The sequence below is a fragment of the Eleutherodactylus coqui genome, chromosome 13, assembly GCF_035609145.1.
Source record: "Eleutherodactylus coqui strain aEleCoq1 chromosome 13, aEleCoq1.hap1, whole genome shotgun sequence".
In the NCBI taxonomy this organism is placed as follows: domain Eukaryota; kingdom Metazoa; phylum Chordata; class Amphibia; order Anura; family Eleutherodactylidae; genus Eleutherodactylus; species Eleutherodactylus coqui.
The window spans coordinates 73,746,813-73,765,383 of record NC_089849.1 but is presented as its reverse complement, the minus strand read 5'-3'; the positions used below and the strand labels follow the sequence as shown (position 1 = coordinate 73,765,383).

Here is an 18,571-nt window from a genome sequence, read left to right as displayed (position 1 = left end):
CAGCCCCACTATTGTAGTTAGAAAGTGAATTGCTGCTTTGTTTCTAGATTGTTTTACAGTGAAGTATAATATATTTGTTATTTGGAGCAAATATCAATCACACCATCTATTTTTCCAGCTTCAAAAACCTATGAACCCTTTCCACTCCACTGTTTGACATCTTCCTACATTCTGATTGAAGCTTGTACAGCTTCAATGTCAGAAGACGTCCGACAGGGTATTCTTACTGTCTTCTATTGCCAGCCACTCCGCTGTCGGAGCCTCTCTGGCGCACACACACTGGCTTTAGCCAGCAGATGGCACTGTTGTATAACAGCAAAAGGAGAAAACCTCTTAGGAAACCCTGAATCCAAAATTGGATTGGAAAGGGTTAATACATTTTTTAAATTTCCGTACTCATCCCATGAGACATTTTACTTCTAATGTAACCTATCAGCTATTCTCTCCCCAGCCTAAAAAGCATGTCCGAATCATCAGCACTGACCGCTGCAGTTCTCACTTACTCTGGACGTCTCTAAATTGTGGCACGTGCAGATGTGAAGGTACAATAAATAATGAATCGCTTTTGTATGGTCCTCATTCACCACATATTTGAATTTTAATGGTATTGGTAATATTTGTCTAGCTAAACTCTGATTCCTTTCTTTACCTGACGGGTAATGCGATACAGGGTATGGCTATTGTAGGACAGTTCTCATAATGTTTTATTACATGGAACGCTAAAATAGTCGCAGAACTGACTAAGCAATATCAGGATAGAAATTAATTTCTAACATAAATCAGCAGCACAAGCATAAATATTTAAGATAGGGTTTTCAAGGTCTTATCTAAAAAAGTAGTAAATTTCACATTTTTGTGCAAAAAAAAAGGGCTACTTTTTCAGATTCACACCATTTTTTTTTTAAGAAAGTGGGCATGGCTTAGCGGGAGGGGCGTGACTCCCCAGTCTACCAGATTAAACTATAATGTACACCAGAAGCAGACATTAATTATACCAAAAATCTACTTCAGCTCATAACTAGTATAGATTTCTTTCCTGATGCATGGACGGCCCGAGATGCATCGTATGTATTAGGTGGGGTGTGCCTCTTAATATAATTGCTGCCTCTTACTCTAGCAGGGTTCATACTAACACTAGCATATGAAACACAGGTCTTAAAAATGACCCCCGATGTACTTAGATTAATCTGCCCTGGTATTACTATGGTGTTCTTGGAAAAGGAAGTAGCTTGGTTGAAATCGGAATAGGCACTTTACAGATTGTAGTACATATATGGGAAGTAAATACTAGAGATAAGCGAGTATACTTGCTAAGGCACATTACTCGAGCGAGTAGTGCCTTAGCCGAGTATCTCCCCGCTCGTCTCTAAAGATTCGGGGGCCGGCGGGGAGCGGGGAGTGGTGGGGGAGATCAGGGAGGAACGGAGGGGAGATCTCTCCCTCTCTCCCCCCCGCTCCCCGCCGCAACTCACCTGTCACCCGTGCCGGCCCCGAATCTTTAGAGACGAGCGGGGAGATACTCGGCTAAGGCACTACTCACTCGAGTAATGTGCCTTAGCGAGTATACTCGCTCATCTCTAGTAAATACCTTTATCATTTTAAGGCCATTTATCTCTTATTGCCCGTAATCGTTTACAATATACTAAGATTTTGGAATGTATCTATTTAGGAAAATCATTTCCATAAATAACTCAATTTCTGTCCCCCTCCTAGGATAGGTGAGTCGGGTCAGAATACCATAGTTTTTACAAAATCCTAAAGTACATATGTACTATCTGGTACTATACTAAAGAGCTGGGAATATAGTCTTACAGACTCCAATATATGGTAAAGTTCCCAGTATATATAATGTGAAATCGGAAAAGTTGTATATTATGATACATACATATTAAGTTAAAGGAAACACCTTAACCCCTTGAGTGGCACGCCCGGAAATTTTCCGGGACGAGCTCCACTGCCGATAGTGATATAGCCCGGAAGATTTCCGGGCTATGTATCACTATGGGAGCTACAGAGCACAATGCCACAAGCTGTGGCATTGTGCTCTGCCTGCAAAGACCCACAGAGAACAAAGCAAGGGCTTTGAAAAACCAGCAGAAGATATTGCCGATCTGCCGGCAATCTCCTGCTTCTAAGTCTCCTGCTTTGTTTACAGGTTGCCATAGAGACCATCGGCTTGTCAGAAGCAAGCCGATGGTCTCTGTGGCAGGGAGAGCTGGTGCTTGGCTGTCAGAGGACAGCTAGGTACCAGCTCTTACAGCAGAGATCAGAGAAAACCTCTGATCTCTGCTGTGTTAACCATTAACATGCTGCAGTCTATTTGACTGCAGCATGTAAAGGGCTGTCACCGCAGCATGTAAAGGGCTGTCACCATCGGCCCCCACGGAATGTGATCAGGGGGTCCTGATGGGTCCCTGTGGAAGTCCCCTAAAGGGACAAAAATAAAAGTAAAAAAATTATTTAAAAAAAATAATAAAAACACTCGTCTCCCTTTACTTTGTAAAAAATCAAAAATACAATCACACATGTGGTATCCATGCGTCCTAATGACCCAGAGAAGGAAGTTAATACATTATTTAACCCCTTAATGACATGGCCCCTTTTTTTCTTTTTTCCCCATTTCTTTTTTTCCTCCCCCCTGTTTAAAAAATCACAACTTGTCCCGCAGAAAACAAGCCCTTACATGGCCATGTCAATGGAAAAATGAAAAGGTTAGGGCTCTTGAGACGCAACTACAAAATTAGTTGAAATTCAATGATTAGACCATTTTAAAAAACCTGCCCTGGTGGGTCTGACAGGGTGGTAGGAAACCCGCCACTCAAGGGGTTAAAGGTGTTTTCCCAGGACTTGAAACTGCTTCACAACCACTTTGTCCTTCCTGGTTGCTGCTGACCAGGACATGTGACAGCTGCAGCCAATCACTGGCTATAGAAGGTCAGTGCTGTGGCCAGTGATTGGCTGCAGCAGCCACATGTCCTGGTCAGCAGCAACCAGGAAAGACAGGGGTTGTGAAGCAATTTTAAGTTGTAGGAAAACACCTTTAATAAAGCTTCACTAATCTAGCAAAGATATACAAGTCAAATATTGGAAAGAACATTGTTGAGAATAGCAGGTGACCCTTATTCCTCTACTGTAGCTTCAAAGGGTGCTAAGTTACTATTTTAACAGATACATTTTCCTTCTTTGAACCATTGATATATTTGCATAATTTCTCTTTCCCTTTTAATGCCTCCTTCCTAATCTGAATACTGTACATTTAACTGTCAGTTTTTACCCATAAGTAAAGCTGGGTGCTGTTGTATTATGTCGCCACCGGAAGTGATGGGTGGAGACAAGCCTGAGGCTGCTTGACAGCCAGGTGACACCCTCAGTCCCTGATTGGCTGCAAGAGACAAGATACATTAGTACCAGTTTTGGCTTGGACAGAGGGTGAGGGTTAGTTTCAGTGTTAGGGCTCCTGCGCACTTGCGTTTTTCTTGCGCGTTTTTTTCATGCGATATCGCTGCGGTTTTTTCACACGATTGTCGATGGGACTTTCTAATGTTAAAACGCATCGCACAAAAGTTGCAAACCACCAGCTTGTGATGCGTTTTTAACATTAGAAAGTCCCATTGACAATCAAGGGAAAAAAACATGCAAGAAAAACGTGCAGGAGCCCTTAGGCTTAGATTATTAGCTCTAAATGCTTCGATGTGACAGCGGCCCTGCAGTAACATGGAAGCATTTACAGCTAATAATCTAAGCCTAACACTAAGGCCTCATGTCCACTTGCACACACGGATTTCACTGCTGAATCCCGTAGCGAAATCCGTGCATGCCTGCGGCCATGGAGAGGGAAAAGACATTATACTTACCTCTCTGGACGTGGCAGGGCTCTCCTCAGTGCAGGCCGGATCGTCTTTCTTCCCGCCTGCAGATGTGCTCGGTACGCCGGCAGCGCTGTGCACAGCCTTTTTTTTTAAACTCCTGCTCTCCTGTGTATCTGTGGCACAGCAGAAAAACAGCTGCGTCTGTGCCGCGGATACGGACGGCTTCTATAGGCTTCAATGAAAGCCGCGGGAGCCGTCCATGCGGGAGACCCGCAGCAAAATGGAGCATGCTGCAATTTCTTCCTGTGCATGCGAACCGCACACCAGCAAGAAATCTCATCCGCATGCTTTTAGCTGCCTTATGGATGCTAATGCATCCCTATGGGCAGCAAGACGCACGGATCTCCTGTGCGGGGGCCACGCGCGGATTTTATAAATAAAATCTGCACGTGGACATTGGGCCTAACTCTCCATCCAAGACAAAACTCCCTCCCTACGCAATAGTCTTCCTGCTCCGATGTCTACTGCAGCTGCTGCTGTGTGCTACCGGTGGGCCGACAACGGAGGAAATTAAGGTGGCCCCTGTTGAACAGCTGTGTGGGTCGTTGTGCTGGGCTGCTGGCCGCAGCGGCTCCTATGCTCCGCGCTGTGCTGCTGCTATCTGCTACCGTCTGGCGCCACTCAACAGCACAGCGGTGAGTGTGCAGGAGCGGTGAGCACAGCGGGGACATCAGGAAGCCCGCCATTGGAAGTCAACTGACGGCGCCACCAGCAATCCCGTGGGAACACTCCTGCAGGAACAGTGACAGGACAAGCACAGTGCCCGAGCAGGGAGGATCCAGCGGCAGTGCCGGATCAGCGCAGGATCAGGGACGAGTGAGAGCAGACTGAAGTTGTCCCTAGAGGTGTTGCAGCGCAGGGGGGACATGGCTACAGGGACAGCGCTTCGGATGCGGTGAGTGCACATGTAAGGGTGCCGGGGAGTGTAGCAGCCCAGCAGACAGCAGTTATGCACGGCGCAGTGTAGGAGCAGATGTGCGCAATGCTGGGACAAAGACTTACCCTCCTCGGCAAATCATCATGGAATCCCATCAGCTACTGTGAGAAACTCCTGCAGCCAATCAGGGACTGGGGGCGTCACCTGGCTGTGAAGCAGCCTCAGCCTTGTCTCCACCCATCACTTCCAGTGGCGACATAATACAACAGTACCGTAAAGCTGAGCTACTCTTGTAGCACTGGATAAGAGTTGTCCCAACTTATCTATTGTCTTCCATCGAGGACTGAAGGCATAAATGACGCACCTTATCCTTGTTTGTTTCACAATTATTCCAGTATGAGATACTATACTAGTGACAACTTGAAACAAGCATTCCAGGAGGCCCTCATAGAATGTTGTGGTGAATCTCTAATGAGGCATTTTTGTTATGCACTGATATGTGATTCAGTCTCTCCACATCAGAAAATTGGAATGATAAAATACTAGTTAGTTGCAGGCAAAGACTAGAAATCTCCACTTCTTTTTAAAATACATTTATCTTTTCAGAATGTGTGTAAAATGTTCTATTTTTGTATTCAGAACCAACTACGAGTTCTTCACTGGGAAGAAGTTGCTTAACACTAATGCCATACACTCTGGTCACCCACAACAAGATTGGCGTCCCTCGTCCAGTCCTTCTGGTCCCCTCACTTCTTGGAAGAATTTTGAGTGACAAACTATGCGCCAACAAAGATTTCATGAAGTGTGACAACGGTATTTCCATTATACTTATAGTATTTTACTCTGCACTATGTGTTTCTGTGAGCTATTTTCCCTTTAGGATGGCGATAATGGCAAAATTAGCTAAGTCACTGGATATTATAATGTTGATACAAAATGCAAAAAAACAACCACCAGAACTTAATTCAGACTCTGCTCACATCTGCGTCAAAGCCACCAGGGTAAATCTGGTCAAAAATCACGGACAAAATAGTGCATCGTGCAGCAGTGTTTTAATAGGAAATATGGCAGGTGGCATCAGAGAAGCCTAACAGGCCCCATTATAATCAATGCGGTCCATTGGGTGCCATTCATTTGCCATGTGACAGATCTTCCATGGCTGGCATTCAGTTTTTCTGTTCCTAAGGGCTTCTTCACATTGGTGTGTTTTAGTCCCGCTATGCGGTAATAATTATCATGGCCACATACTGGAACAAAACAAAACCACTGCTTTCAATGGTTTCGTTTTCAATAGCGGTATTCTCGCCCTGTTAATACTAAAGGCGAGAAAAGATAGGACTTGCCCTATCTTTCCCACACATAGTTAATATTACGGGCAGGAAAGATAGGGCAGGACCTATCTTCCCAGTTGGGATACTTTTCATTATGCCTTGATGATGAACCCTGTGAGGTCTGAAAGCTCGCTATAACATCATGTATTTTTGTTAGCCATTAAAAGGTGTCGTATCTATAAGATTACTTGGTTTCTCTTTATTGAGAACAATCACACTTTGCTCTACTGGTGACATCGGACCAAAATATTTTTAGAACTACAATGCATATGTGAACAAAGCCTAGGAGCAGATCTACCTGACCCTTCTTAGAACTGAGTCTTAGGTCTCATGTATATAACAGAACCCTTCATGTGCCATCATACACAGGAGCTGTATGGTCACACATGGAGTCTTTTCCACTCCTTATGGATTTGTGTACGACCATAGGGTGTTCAGTGTAGCGCTGTTATTTCCTAGAAGCAGTGAGGCAAATTGAAAACATAGGAAGTATATCGCTGACTTCTGCCACAGCTATGACAGCTATGACAGCTGTGGCAGAAGTCCAGCATGCAATCCCATTGCTTTCAATGGGGTCGGTGCTGCTGCTGCCGGCCCCATTGAAAGCAGTGGGTTTTAGGCAGTGGGATTGCATCCTGGACTTCTGCCACAGCTGTGACAGCTGTGGCAGAAGTCCACAATATACTCCCTATGTTTTCAATGGGACTGGCGCTGCTGCCTCTGGCCCCATTGAAAACACTGAGTGATATCGCAGATTTCTTCTATGTGATGTGAAGCTCTATTGAAAAATTACAAATGAGTATGAAACCATTGAAAATCATTGGTTTCATAATCATCGCTGTCACATCGCAGGAAAAAATATCACTTGCGAGTGTCCACCCTTAGGGAGACCTCACAAAAGATTTTGTATGGATTTGGTCTGTTGCCTTGCAAAGGGTGAAATCTACGGTAAAACTCCATGGCATATTCGCGACACAATAGGCATGCTGCAAATTGTTAAAATTGGGCAGAAAAAAATTCTATGATTCCATATAAAAAAATTGGCGTACGTTGCAATAGGCACTACAATAAAATGCTCGCCATACACAGTTTGGCAGCACAGAATTTCCTAAGTTCTCTATATCATCCCTACTAGAGATGAGGGAGCACACTCGGTTAAGGCAACTGCTCGAGCGAGCATCGGTCTTTTCGGGTAACTGCATACTCGTCTGAAAAAATTGGGGGGGGGAGTGAGAGAGATCTCTCCCCACCTCCCCCCCCCGCTCCGCAAAACACCCTGCCACCCCCCAAATTTTTTGTGGACGAGTATGCAGTTACTCGAAAAGACCGATGCTCGCTCGAGTAATTGCCTTAACCAAGTGTGCTCGCTCATCTCTAATCCCTACTAGAGATGAGCAAGTATACTCGCTAAGGCACATTACTCGATCGAGTAGTGCCTTAGCCGAGTATCTCCCCGCTCGTCTCTAAAGATTCGGGGGCCGGCGCGGGTGACAGGTGAATTGCGGCGGTGAGCAGGGGGGAGAGAGGGAGAGAGAGATCTCCCCTCCGTTCCCCCTCGCTCTCGCCCGCTGCTCCCCGCCCGCTGCCGGCCCCCGAATCTTTAGAGACGAGCGGGGAGATACTCGGCTAAGGCACTACTTGCTCGAGTAATGTGCCTTAGCGAGTATACTCGCTCATCTCTAATCCCTACCATTAATTTGCACACTACATTACAGTCTTTGGAATCCAACAAAAAAAAGCTCCAGCATGGCCCCTTTGTGCTGGGCGCTATGTTACCGCTTTGTATAACTTGGAGTAATATGCACGTACCCTTTTTTAATGGACTTATTTATAATTGGTAAACTTTAATTTCCCCTTCCTTCAGACATGGAAATCTACTTAGAGCATGCAGCTTTTATAGAGTAAACAACTTACGAAAAGGCCCTTCATTGATTCACTTGGCTCAAACTGGACTTGGTTACAGAAAAGCTTAAGACTTGAAATAAATTCACAGAAGTGCTATATGCCCACATTCACCATTTCTCGTTAAAATATATCATTTTCAGAGTGCGTGACAGATGCTGAATATGCAACAAGATACCAGCGTGGAGACATCATTGGCGAGAAGGAGGGAGAATGCGTACACTGCTGCTTCACCAGGCAGAATATTGAAGCCGTCGCCCAGCAGGTGAGTCCCCAGCAATGATATTTATTAGGGCTTCAATGTTTTTGTGTCCGTGAAATATACACGGAGAATAGAACCAATCGATATCATTATTATTATTGCACTTTAGTATTATTATTGCCCTTAGTAGGCAATAATGTATGACCTAATATATGTTTTTATGATGCAGAATGCACATTGCCTTTTGGAACTGGGACTCTCCTGTCTCTCTGCTCTGATTCGTGTGGGAATACATCCTATCATAATCCATATCCCACTGAATGAAAAGAGTACTAAAAAATTAAAGTGAGTATCTTTTGTTGCATGTCGATGAATAAACTTTGGGAATATACTATTATGAGCCTGTAACCGTACGTAGATCAAAAAACAGTCAACCTTGAATGAAATATTGTTGTGGTAATTGCAATAGGTCGTATGTAGAGTTGAGCAAGTATACTCACTAAGGCACATTGCTCGAGCGAGTAGTGCCTTAGCCGAGTATCTTTGCGTTCGTCTCTAAAGATTCAGGGGCGGGCGGGGGGCGGGGAGCGGCGGGGGAGAGCGGGGAGATCTCTCCCTCCCTCTCTTCCCCCCCCCCTCCCGTCTCCCTGCCACAACTCACCTGTCATGAGCGGGGGAGATACTCAGCTAAGGCACTACTCGCTCATCTCTAGTCGTATGTAAAAAAAACAACTCACATTTTGGTTTATTGCATCATGGTGGCCAATCTAGTGAACGTTACCAACTGCAATATGTTGTAGGTCAACAGACCAATGAGAAACCGTCAAATTCCCTCTCTTTCTATAGGACGAATCAAGATGATGCCTATAGAAAGATGCCTTTTGACGCCTTTCCCTCTAAGGAATTAGTGTACACTTCATCTGAATACTACATTTAGTGGGAAAAATGTATATGGTAAACATATCTATATGCTTCCATTCCACTGGGAGAGGCCAAAAGCATACCTTTTTTCAACTTGAACCCTTTCCAATCCACTGTCTGACGTCTTCCTACATTGTGATTGAACCTTGTACAGCTCCAATGTCAGAAGACCTCTGACAGGGTATTCTTACTGTCTATTGCCAGCCTCTCTGGTGTACACACTGGCTTTAGCCAGCAGATGGCACCGTAGTATAACAGCAAAAAGAGAGAGCCTTTTAGGACACCCTGAATCCAAAATTGGATTGGAAAGGGTTAAAGGCAAGTGCAGCATGCTGTGTTTTGCTAAACAGAGGGATACTAAAAAAAATTGTTTTCCACACTTGTTATTTTTACAATGGGACGCTATGGGTGATGGATGCTTTTGTATGCCTCTACAGTGTCAGAAATATATTTGTACCATGTTAGTCAGCAGATGGAAAAGATACAAAACAAGATTACTCGGTTGCTAATGTCTTCTGATGGCTAACTGAAAAGATAATGGCAGGTAGAAAGCTTTTGAAACTGTCAATAGCGAGACTAGCGGGACTAGACACCCCAATAAAAGCAAGGGCACAACAAGAAGACAAAGTTATGCTAAACCCTTGCTTGTGTTGCTTGTCTTGGAATATCTTGTTGCAGAAGTCTCACCAGTGATAGTTTTGCTATTTACTTTTGCTGCACGTCACACTCACGAAATCCACAACATAGTGAATCCATACTGTAGTTACTTTAAAGTTTCCAAAATTGCAGGTCTGCTCATTAGTCAGGATTAGTCGAAGCCAATATTTATACACAAAATGACATAAGAATAGTGCAGCAAATAAGACAGTGATGTAAAGCAGAACTATGAATATGAGGAGGGGAGTAGCAGTAATTGGAGCAGCTGCTAGATAAGGACTGTGAAAGATGTCAAGTCCTCCGGATGAGATCTGGTCCCTGCTTTTGATACTTCCACAAAGTCCTTCTACTCTTGTATACAAGACTGTTCTAAGTGTATTTAAACATCTCTTTAGAGTGATACCTAATTGTATTTTATTATTGTTGCTTCGTTGCAACAATGTTTTATTGTTTGTGTATGTCTACGGTACATATTATCCATGTACTTCTCATTTTCGCTACATTCATGCAGGGAGCAAGTACAGTGCCCCCATGGACGCTACCAGCATGTCAAGCCAACCTCAGATAGGACAGGGTACAGGCGCTTAATAACCCATCGGACAGAAGGAACAGACAGAATATGGTTCAGACGTCCAAAAACACATTGGCTAGAGGGAGCAGACAGGACATAGTTCAGGTGTCCAACAACCCTTCAGACAGAGGAAGAGCAGACAGGACATGGTACAGGTCTCTAGCAACCCATCGGATGGAGGGGACAGACTGGACAGGACTCCGCCAACTGTTTGGACGAAGGGAGAATAGATTGGACAGGACTCAGACATTGACAAAGCTGGATCCAGGCAGACAGACAGAAATCTGCACAGCATTCATGTAGAGAGAAGAATAACCAGACCACATGTAGCGGTGGGACCAGAATAAGTACATATCCAATATGGCTGATTGGCCAAGTAGGGGAAATACCTCCGTGTTGGCCAATCGGTTCACACACCATAAGAGATGTTGAAGCAGGGAAGAGAAGAAGGGAACGTTAAACACTGAGCAATTTCTGATCGGCGTCTGCAGTGGCTGAAACACTGAGGGATTTTTGACAGACAACAACATGGGGGCCAGGAAAGAGGTACTCAATGGCGCCTAGTGTCGAATGAGAGGGCGTAGACGCAAAAGGTACAATCACGTCAGCCAGGGATGAATTCATGACGCCACCCCATGCGGCAACAATTTTCTTGCATTGTGGTCTGAGTAAAAATATTTGTCCGCATCCAGGCACAATCCCTACTGGTTATGATAACGCTGATGTTGACACTTATATCAGGGCTGATTACATTTGATGCTATGTTATAACAAATAATAGAAGGATAGATGTTTCTTGTCTTTTTTATGATATTGTGCAATTTTGACAGCTTTTTTTCTTTCTTTAGAAAAACACGTCAGTGGTGGGGAAAATGTGAAGATCTGCTCCTGGAGTGTGCTCAGAGGGAGGAGGCGGAGCTTGATTCTCTGCCCTGTCTGTACAGCACTGTGTATCCCGATAGCTGGAGTGACACAGACTCTCTTCTCTGCGCCGTAAAAGATGCAATTGTGGATGAACAGAAGCGAATTATCTGGTTGGAAAATCAACCTTTGCACATGTAGCATACCCTCCCTTCGGCTTCAAACCAGTGCAGTCGTACAGGAGCCATGCAGGAACTGAAAGTAAAAGTGTTCGGGCAGCAGAATGCAGTCCTAAGCTCTCGCTCATGACCAGAAGGTTGCGAGTTGTATCCCCACATGGTTCAGGTAGCTGGCTCAAGGTTAACCCCGCCTTCCATCCTTCCGAGGTCGGTAAAATGAGTACCCAGCTTGGTGGGGATAAAGATGACCCTGCAAAAACAGTCTGGCAAGAAAATGTCACGATGTGACATCACCCTAGGAGTCAGTCACAACTTAGTGTTTGCATCAGGGGACTTTACCTTTACTTTTACCTTAGAAGGCAAAAAATACTAATTGTGCTCCCTGCTGTCTGTTATAGGGCTGCACAATAGCCGTATGTTTCTAAATGTTTGTGTCCATGTTTACATTAAAACACGCATATGATTTTCACTATAAACTCTTTTTTCTTAATAAAGTTTTGTAGTTGGACACTTTTTTTCCTTTAAGGCATTTGATAACTAAAACATATACATTAAACATATGAAAACATAAAGCCATGCGTCGCCATACATTTTCCATTAACTTAAATGTAAAAAAAGGATATATTTTCAATACTTTTTTCGTGGGACAGAAACGCATGGTATGCTGCCCTTTTCTGTCCCATGGGGAAAAAAATGTACACAAGAGTGAAGAAGGTCAAACGTAGTTAAAAGTATGCATTTTTAAATGACATTTTACCAATTATAGTCAATGGTTACGTCAAGCAATGGATTTCAATACTTTTTTGTACTAGAAAGCATACACTTCAAGGAGGATCAAATGATAATGTGAACAGTCCCTATCTCTCACATACTGTAGCATGTGGGAGCCCGCTGCAGAATCCGACCCTTCCCACGGCTGAGGACACTGCTTACCTGTCTGGGTCTTCACTGCGAATGTGTGCGGAAGTACCAGATGGTGCGCATGCGTAGCAGAGATTTTCTTTTAAATCTCCTGCTTTCCCGTGGAATCTGCAGTCCGTCCGCAATTCAATTGCAAACGGGCCGCGGATCAAACGGCATTCATTGCGGGAACCACAGCAAAATGGAGCATTCTGCGATCTGTTTTTGGACCAAAAGGTCCGCAGAACAAATCCGCATGCTTTAATTCAGCTGTGGATGCCCATGTCTTTCCATGGGTGAGTTGAACTGCAGAACGTCCGCCCGGGTGCCCATGGACATTGGGCCTTAGACTATACATTCTTCACAATAGCCTCCTATTACTTTGATGACAGCTCTGGGTATTCTCTCAATCAGCTTGATCACTTGGAATGGTTTTCCAACAGTCTTGAAGGAGTTCCCACGGGTGCTGAGCACTTGTTGGTTGCTTTTTCTTCACTCTGCGATCCATATGGGTGGTTGTTGAGGCCATGCCATCTGACACAGCAGCACTCCATTACTCTCCTTCTTGGTCAAGTAGCCCTTACAAAGGGTGGAGATGTGTTTGAGATCATTGTCCTTTTGAAAAACAAATGATTGTTTAACTAAGTGTAAGCCAGAGGAGATGGCATGTCACCAACAATGTCACCAACAAAACCCCCACCCCCCACCCCATCACACAACCTCCTGCATGCTTCACAGTGGGAACCACACATCTAGAAACCGTCCACTCATTTTTTCTGCGTTGGAAGCATAAATCTCAAGCTTTGACTCATAAGACCAAAGTACAAGTTTCCACTGGTCTAATGCCCATTCTTTGTATTTCTTGACCTAAGCAAGTCTCTGCTTCTTATTAATGTTCCTCGGTAGTAGCAATATCACCATATTGGTCTGATTCTTGCAGTCGCCCCTGAACAGTTGATGGTCACATGCGTTCGGTACTTGATCTCTGTAAAGCATTTATGTGGGCTCTAATCTGAGGTGTTGTTAATTGCCGGTATCTGAGTCTGGTAACTCTAATGAACTTATCCTCTGAAGCACGTCTTCCTTTCCTGGGGTGGTCCTCATGAAAACCAGTTGAATCATAGAGTTTCATGGTTTTCATGACTGCACTTGAGGATACTTCCAAAGTTCTTGAAGTTTTCAGGATTGACTAACCATGTCATGAAGTTATGATGGACTGTTGTTTCTCTTCACTTAATTGAGTGGTTCTTGCCACAATGTTGATTAGAACAGTAGTTGAATAGGGATAAACACTGTATGTAATTGTGTACCAACCCAACCTCTGCATGACACAACTGATGGTCTAAATCACATTCAGAAGGAAAGATTCTTGATACCTGTTAATTAAAAACCATTGCAGGTGAGAATCTCATGAAGTTGATTGAAAGAATGCCAAGAGTTTGGAAAGTTGTCATCAAAACAAAAGGGGGCTATTTTGAAGAATCTAAAATGTAACACCTATTCAGTTTTGGAGCAGTGAGAAGCAGGACTGAGCATGTGTGACCACCTTGGAAACTATACTGAGGTGGACACATAATAGATACAATAGGTGGTACTATTCTAACCCTAGTCCTTGAATATCTGGGGATAGAAACACTTTTTTTAAGAAGTTTAAATACAAAAAATGTTTGGAATTATTGGCTTGATTTAGCAAGAAAAAATATTCTTGTGGGACAACCCCTTTAATCTATGACCAAAATTCACTACTGTAAGGGTGAAGACCCACTGGCGATACGATATCCTTGCGATGCGAGAGTAAGTGTTGACCCTAAGGCCTCATGTCCACGGGGAAATTAAGAATTAAAATCCAGAGCGTTTTTCCTGCATGCGGATCCGCGCCCCATAGGGATGCATTAGACACCCACAGGTAGTTAAATATCTGCGGATGTCATTTTTCCTTGCAGGCGTGGGTCCTGCGTGCAGGAAAAAATCCGGACATGCTCCATTTTAGTGTGGGTCTCCCGCAGGGACGGCTCCCACAGGCTTCTGTTGAAGCCTATGGGAGCTGTCCGGATCCACGGGAGACCCGCGCCTGAATTAAACTCACCTGCTCCGGACGGTGCAGTTCTTCCCTTCTTCGCAGCCGGATCTTCTTTCTGCGGCCCGGCGGATGTGCCCGGAGCATGTGCGCGGCACACAGCCGGCGTGCCGAGCACATCCACCGGGCCGAAGAAAGAAGATCCGGCTGCGAAGAAGGAAAGACCTGCACCCTTCCCAGCAGGTGAGTTTATTCTGATTTTTTAGCCTCATGTCCGTGGGGCAGGAGGGACCCGCTACGGATTCTCCATGGAGAATCCGTGGCGCGCCTGATTTTCCCCGTGGACAGGAGGCCTAAGGCTGCTTTCAAATCTGTACTAGAACCTCCGTGTTGAGGTTTCGTCACAGATGCGCCAGAAAATACCGGACAGCTGAGCGGAAACCAAACAGACCCAATATTGTCAATGGGGTCCATTCTGCGCTGTTCGGTTCTGATATAAGACGGATCCGTTCAGCCAGGGGATTCGCCTTTCCTGCTCCTTAAACGGAGCAGAAGAACTGAACCCCCGACGCAGACGTGAAAGCAGCCGAAAATCCAAATTTTTTGAGAAAACACACAATGGGCTCTATAAAAATACAAATCCGTTTAAAAACCGGATGACCTTCACATAACTTTACAAGAGCGATTGTAAGCAAGCAGTGACATTCAAGAGCTACTAGAGTAGATGCTTTATGCAAAATAATGTGTTGCATGTGAAAGAAACACGGAAACCGCAGATATGCAAAATGAAATTGGGGACTTTTCTTTACTCTCTGTAATAGTGAGACTATGGAGCTCTCTGCAGAGGAAGTTATCATGATGAAGTCACTAAGAGGCCTGAATGCCTTTCTTGGGTATAATAATATTACAAATGGGCCTTGTGTGGCGCAGAGTGCAGTCCTAAGCTTTTACTTATGACCTGAAGGTTGCAGGTTCAATCCCTGCATGGCTCAGGTAGCCGGCTTAAGGTTGGTAAAATGAGTACCCAGCTTGCTGGGGGGTGATAAATAAATCACCTGAAATTGCTGTGGAATAAGTTGGTGCTATACAAATAACAAGTCCCTTCCCCCTACAAGTGTTGGATTACTGAAGATAGTTCATTGATTTGGGGATTTGTTCTGATTGCTAAACTTGGGGTCTGTGATGACATTTTTCTCTCTAGGATGAGGAAAATTGGCTTCTACCTTATGGAGGTTTTGTCTTCTTCTGGATCAACACAGCAATGTAGGCTGAACTGGATGGACTTATAAATAGTGCTGTAAGAAAAACACACAGGCGCCTCAAGGTGAAGGGTTCCCCATACATTCCCTATAGTACAGTAAGACGAAGGAAAAGCACTAACCTTATTGAGTTGTGCAACGGCAGGCATGTATCAGAGGGTAATATGCCGCACCTTTTCCCAGGCAGATAGTGTACATTATCTTGCACCACCGCTGGATGTGCAATTGTGGAAGATACAAATCAGGATACAATTTTAGTGAAAATAAGGCTTTATTGAAAACATGTTTCGATGCCATATGGGCCTCTTCATCAGATCAGATGGCATACAAACATAAACATCACTAAGCAATGAGTGGATCGCAGCACACGTGTCACCTGTCAAACTGCAGGGAAGATATTCCTCTCCAGGGGGTGCTCGCTCTTGCAGGTCCTGGATCCTGGACCGTATTCCAATAACGAAAAAAAGAGTAAGCAAGAGCAGCACTCAGGGGTTGATTCCAAAAAACCAAAACTTTATTGCCCACAACGTTTCAACTCTTGCTCAGAGAGTCTTTGTCACATCAGGTATATGTAGAGATAAGAAGGGCAAAACCTGCAGACAGTGATGTCAGGCAGAGATAAATAACAACATCATCCAATGGGAGATCAAGGCTATCGCTGACGAGGAATGCTAGTTACATCATACTGTAAACAATATTTAACAAGTAGCATATATATTGTAACAAGAATCAGAATAAGCATAGAGCGGCTAAATTGTAATTATGCAGAGAGCCCAGTAATCGTATATGTTGTTGCAGCAAGAACTGCTCAAACAGCAAAAAAAAGCATAAAAGCATAATTATGGGAGTACAATGTATAGTTATATGCGCAGAAGATAAGACGCATGACAAACAGAACACTAAACAGCCATACTATAAATCTTAAGGAGCATGGGGAAGACAGAAGAGCGAGAGGGAATACGTTCTGTAACCCGTACTGCGTGCAGTGAGCGAGCGCTAAAGCTGAAAACATGGCTGAAAGTTATAGAGTAAAAGAAAACGCTTTTTCTTATCTTTCCCTTGATCAGGCTTGCGGAGGACTCTGATCGTTCTTCCATCAATCATGTTTTCTTTGCATGGCTCTGGACTATGATGATTTTTTCATTTTTCTTCCTTCACCAACGCATTCTACAAGTTTAATCTACAAACAGCAGGTTTTGTTTGAAAACACAAAACTGTGGAATTTGATCATGCTTTCCCCGAGCCGTTCATATACTGCATATAATAGACAGGGGAGCATTATAACCATTCTATCCAGCTAAGGCCGGCTGCACACAGTGCATATTTGCATAGTGGAAGCCAGAGCGGGCGTCCGCCTCCGGATTCCGCAGCAAATAATGCCCATAACATGTTACTAAAAAACGCTTTTTCCTGCATCAATTGCGATTTTCTGCTCGCGTAGGAAAATCGCAGCGTGTTCTATTTTCCGCGCGGATGGCTTACATTGAAGTCAGTGGAAGCCGTCTGACCCGTGTACCTTCCATAATTGACATTGCGGAAAGGTGGCGAATTCTGCGTCATCACCTAGCGACAGCGTGGGAAAATCTGTACTGCGCATCTCCGACGGCTCGCCGGCCGGACCATCCACAGTACAGAAAAGAAGAAGAAAATACAGGTACTCACGGATGCCGGCCGGGCACACGGTCGGATCCCACTGCGAGCTGCCGCATGCAGAATCCGACCCGGTCGTGTGCAACCTGCCTAAGAGAATCCCATCTTTGAAACTGACCTATGGCAGGGAGGGAAAGTTAATTGTAAAAGCAATAACAATCTGAGATACGTAACCCTTTGCAATCGAATTTTGGATTCAGGATTTCCTAGGGGGCTTTCTTATTCTATTATTATACAATGGCACCATCTGCTGGCTAGAGCCAGTACTGCGGTATGTGACATGCTGGAGAGGCCCCCAACAACAGAGGGGCCAGTAATCTACAGTAAGAATACCCTGCCGGATGTCTTCCAACATCGGAGCTGTACAGCTTTCAATCGGAATGTCTTTAGACATCAGACAGTGGATTGGAAAGGGTTAAAGGGGAGGTCAAGTTATATTTTTTCACTAGAAGTCTGTGCAGTAAAATAAATCGCCATATACTCACCTCTCCCCGCTGTATCCTGCGAGCGGCTCGGTCCTCTGCTGCTCTGTTTATTTGCAGGTGGCAGTCCCGCCTGGTTTATGTGATGCCACAGGCCAATGACAGAGTTCAAGGATGGAGCGCTGCGCTCTGTCATTGGCTGCAGCGCCTGTAAACAGGGTGGCACAGCCTGTAAATGTGCTGTCAGGGGTGAGACCCAAAGCTGCGGCATGGAGAGTCTATGATGATTTGTCATTTCAGTGCAAGGAGAACAGACTTTTAGTGAAAATTATAAGTATCTCAAACCTAGGTGGTTTTGCTCCAATTTTCTACTGGTTATCCCCAAAAATAAGGTTTCCCCCTGCGGGTGCGCTCACATGTGACGGATTTGGTGCAGATTTTGCAGCGGATTATCCGTTTATTTTCCGCATTGAAAATCTGCACCAAATCCGCAGCTACTTTTACAGATTTGGCGCGGATTTACTGCAGATTTTTGCCTCTCCATTGAAGTCTATTGCCAAGAGTGCGGAGTATTCAGAGCTAAAACGGACAACCTGCGGATCCCAAATCCGCGCTGCAGGTCAATTTCTGCAAACTCCTTTACTGTAAATGCTGTGGTTTTTCCGGTTTGCACAAAAATTCTGCTGCAAATCGACCCCTCGTGAACCCGGCCGCACAGTAAGTTATCGCCCGTCTCTCAGACCGCAGTAGCAAATAACAATCAGTATGAAGCCACTCCCCCAAAATCTGACAACTCGGATGGCGCAATAATAACCTCATCGAAATCGATGGGTTCCATTCTGACGCACACAGCATACGCGGATCTGCCCGTGTGACGGAGCCCTAAGGGGGGATTCACCTCTCATTTTTTACTGCTTCCCAAAGTTACGTCTGGTGACGGGATTCACGTGGATC

The 18,571-nt window shown here is 44.7% G+C and overlaps 1 protein-coding gene across 3 annotated transcripts in view; it reads left to right on the top strand.

The window, feature by feature from the left end:
* The window catches only part of CARD14 (caspase recruitment domain family member 14), a 91,923-nt gene extending 80,054 nt beyond the window's left edge, over positions 1-11,869 (top strand). For all 3 annotated transcript variants that reach the window (XM_066586777.1, XM_066586776.1, XM_066586775.1), the window contains exons 17-21: positions 452-542; positions 5,386-5,559; positions 8,123-8,244; positions 8,411-8,526; positions 11,178-11,869. In XM_066586777.1, the coding sequence (XP_066442874.1) occupies positions 452-542; positions 5,386-5,559; positions 8,123-8,244; positions 8,411-8,526; positions 11,178-11,391 (717 nt within the window). In that variant the 3' untranslated portion in view covers positions 11,392-11,869. The remainder of the gene's footprint in view (positions 1-451; positions 543-5,385; positions 5,560-8,122; positions 8,245-8,410; positions 8,527-11,177) is intronic.
* Positions 11,870-18,571: the final 6,702 nt, after the last annotated feature.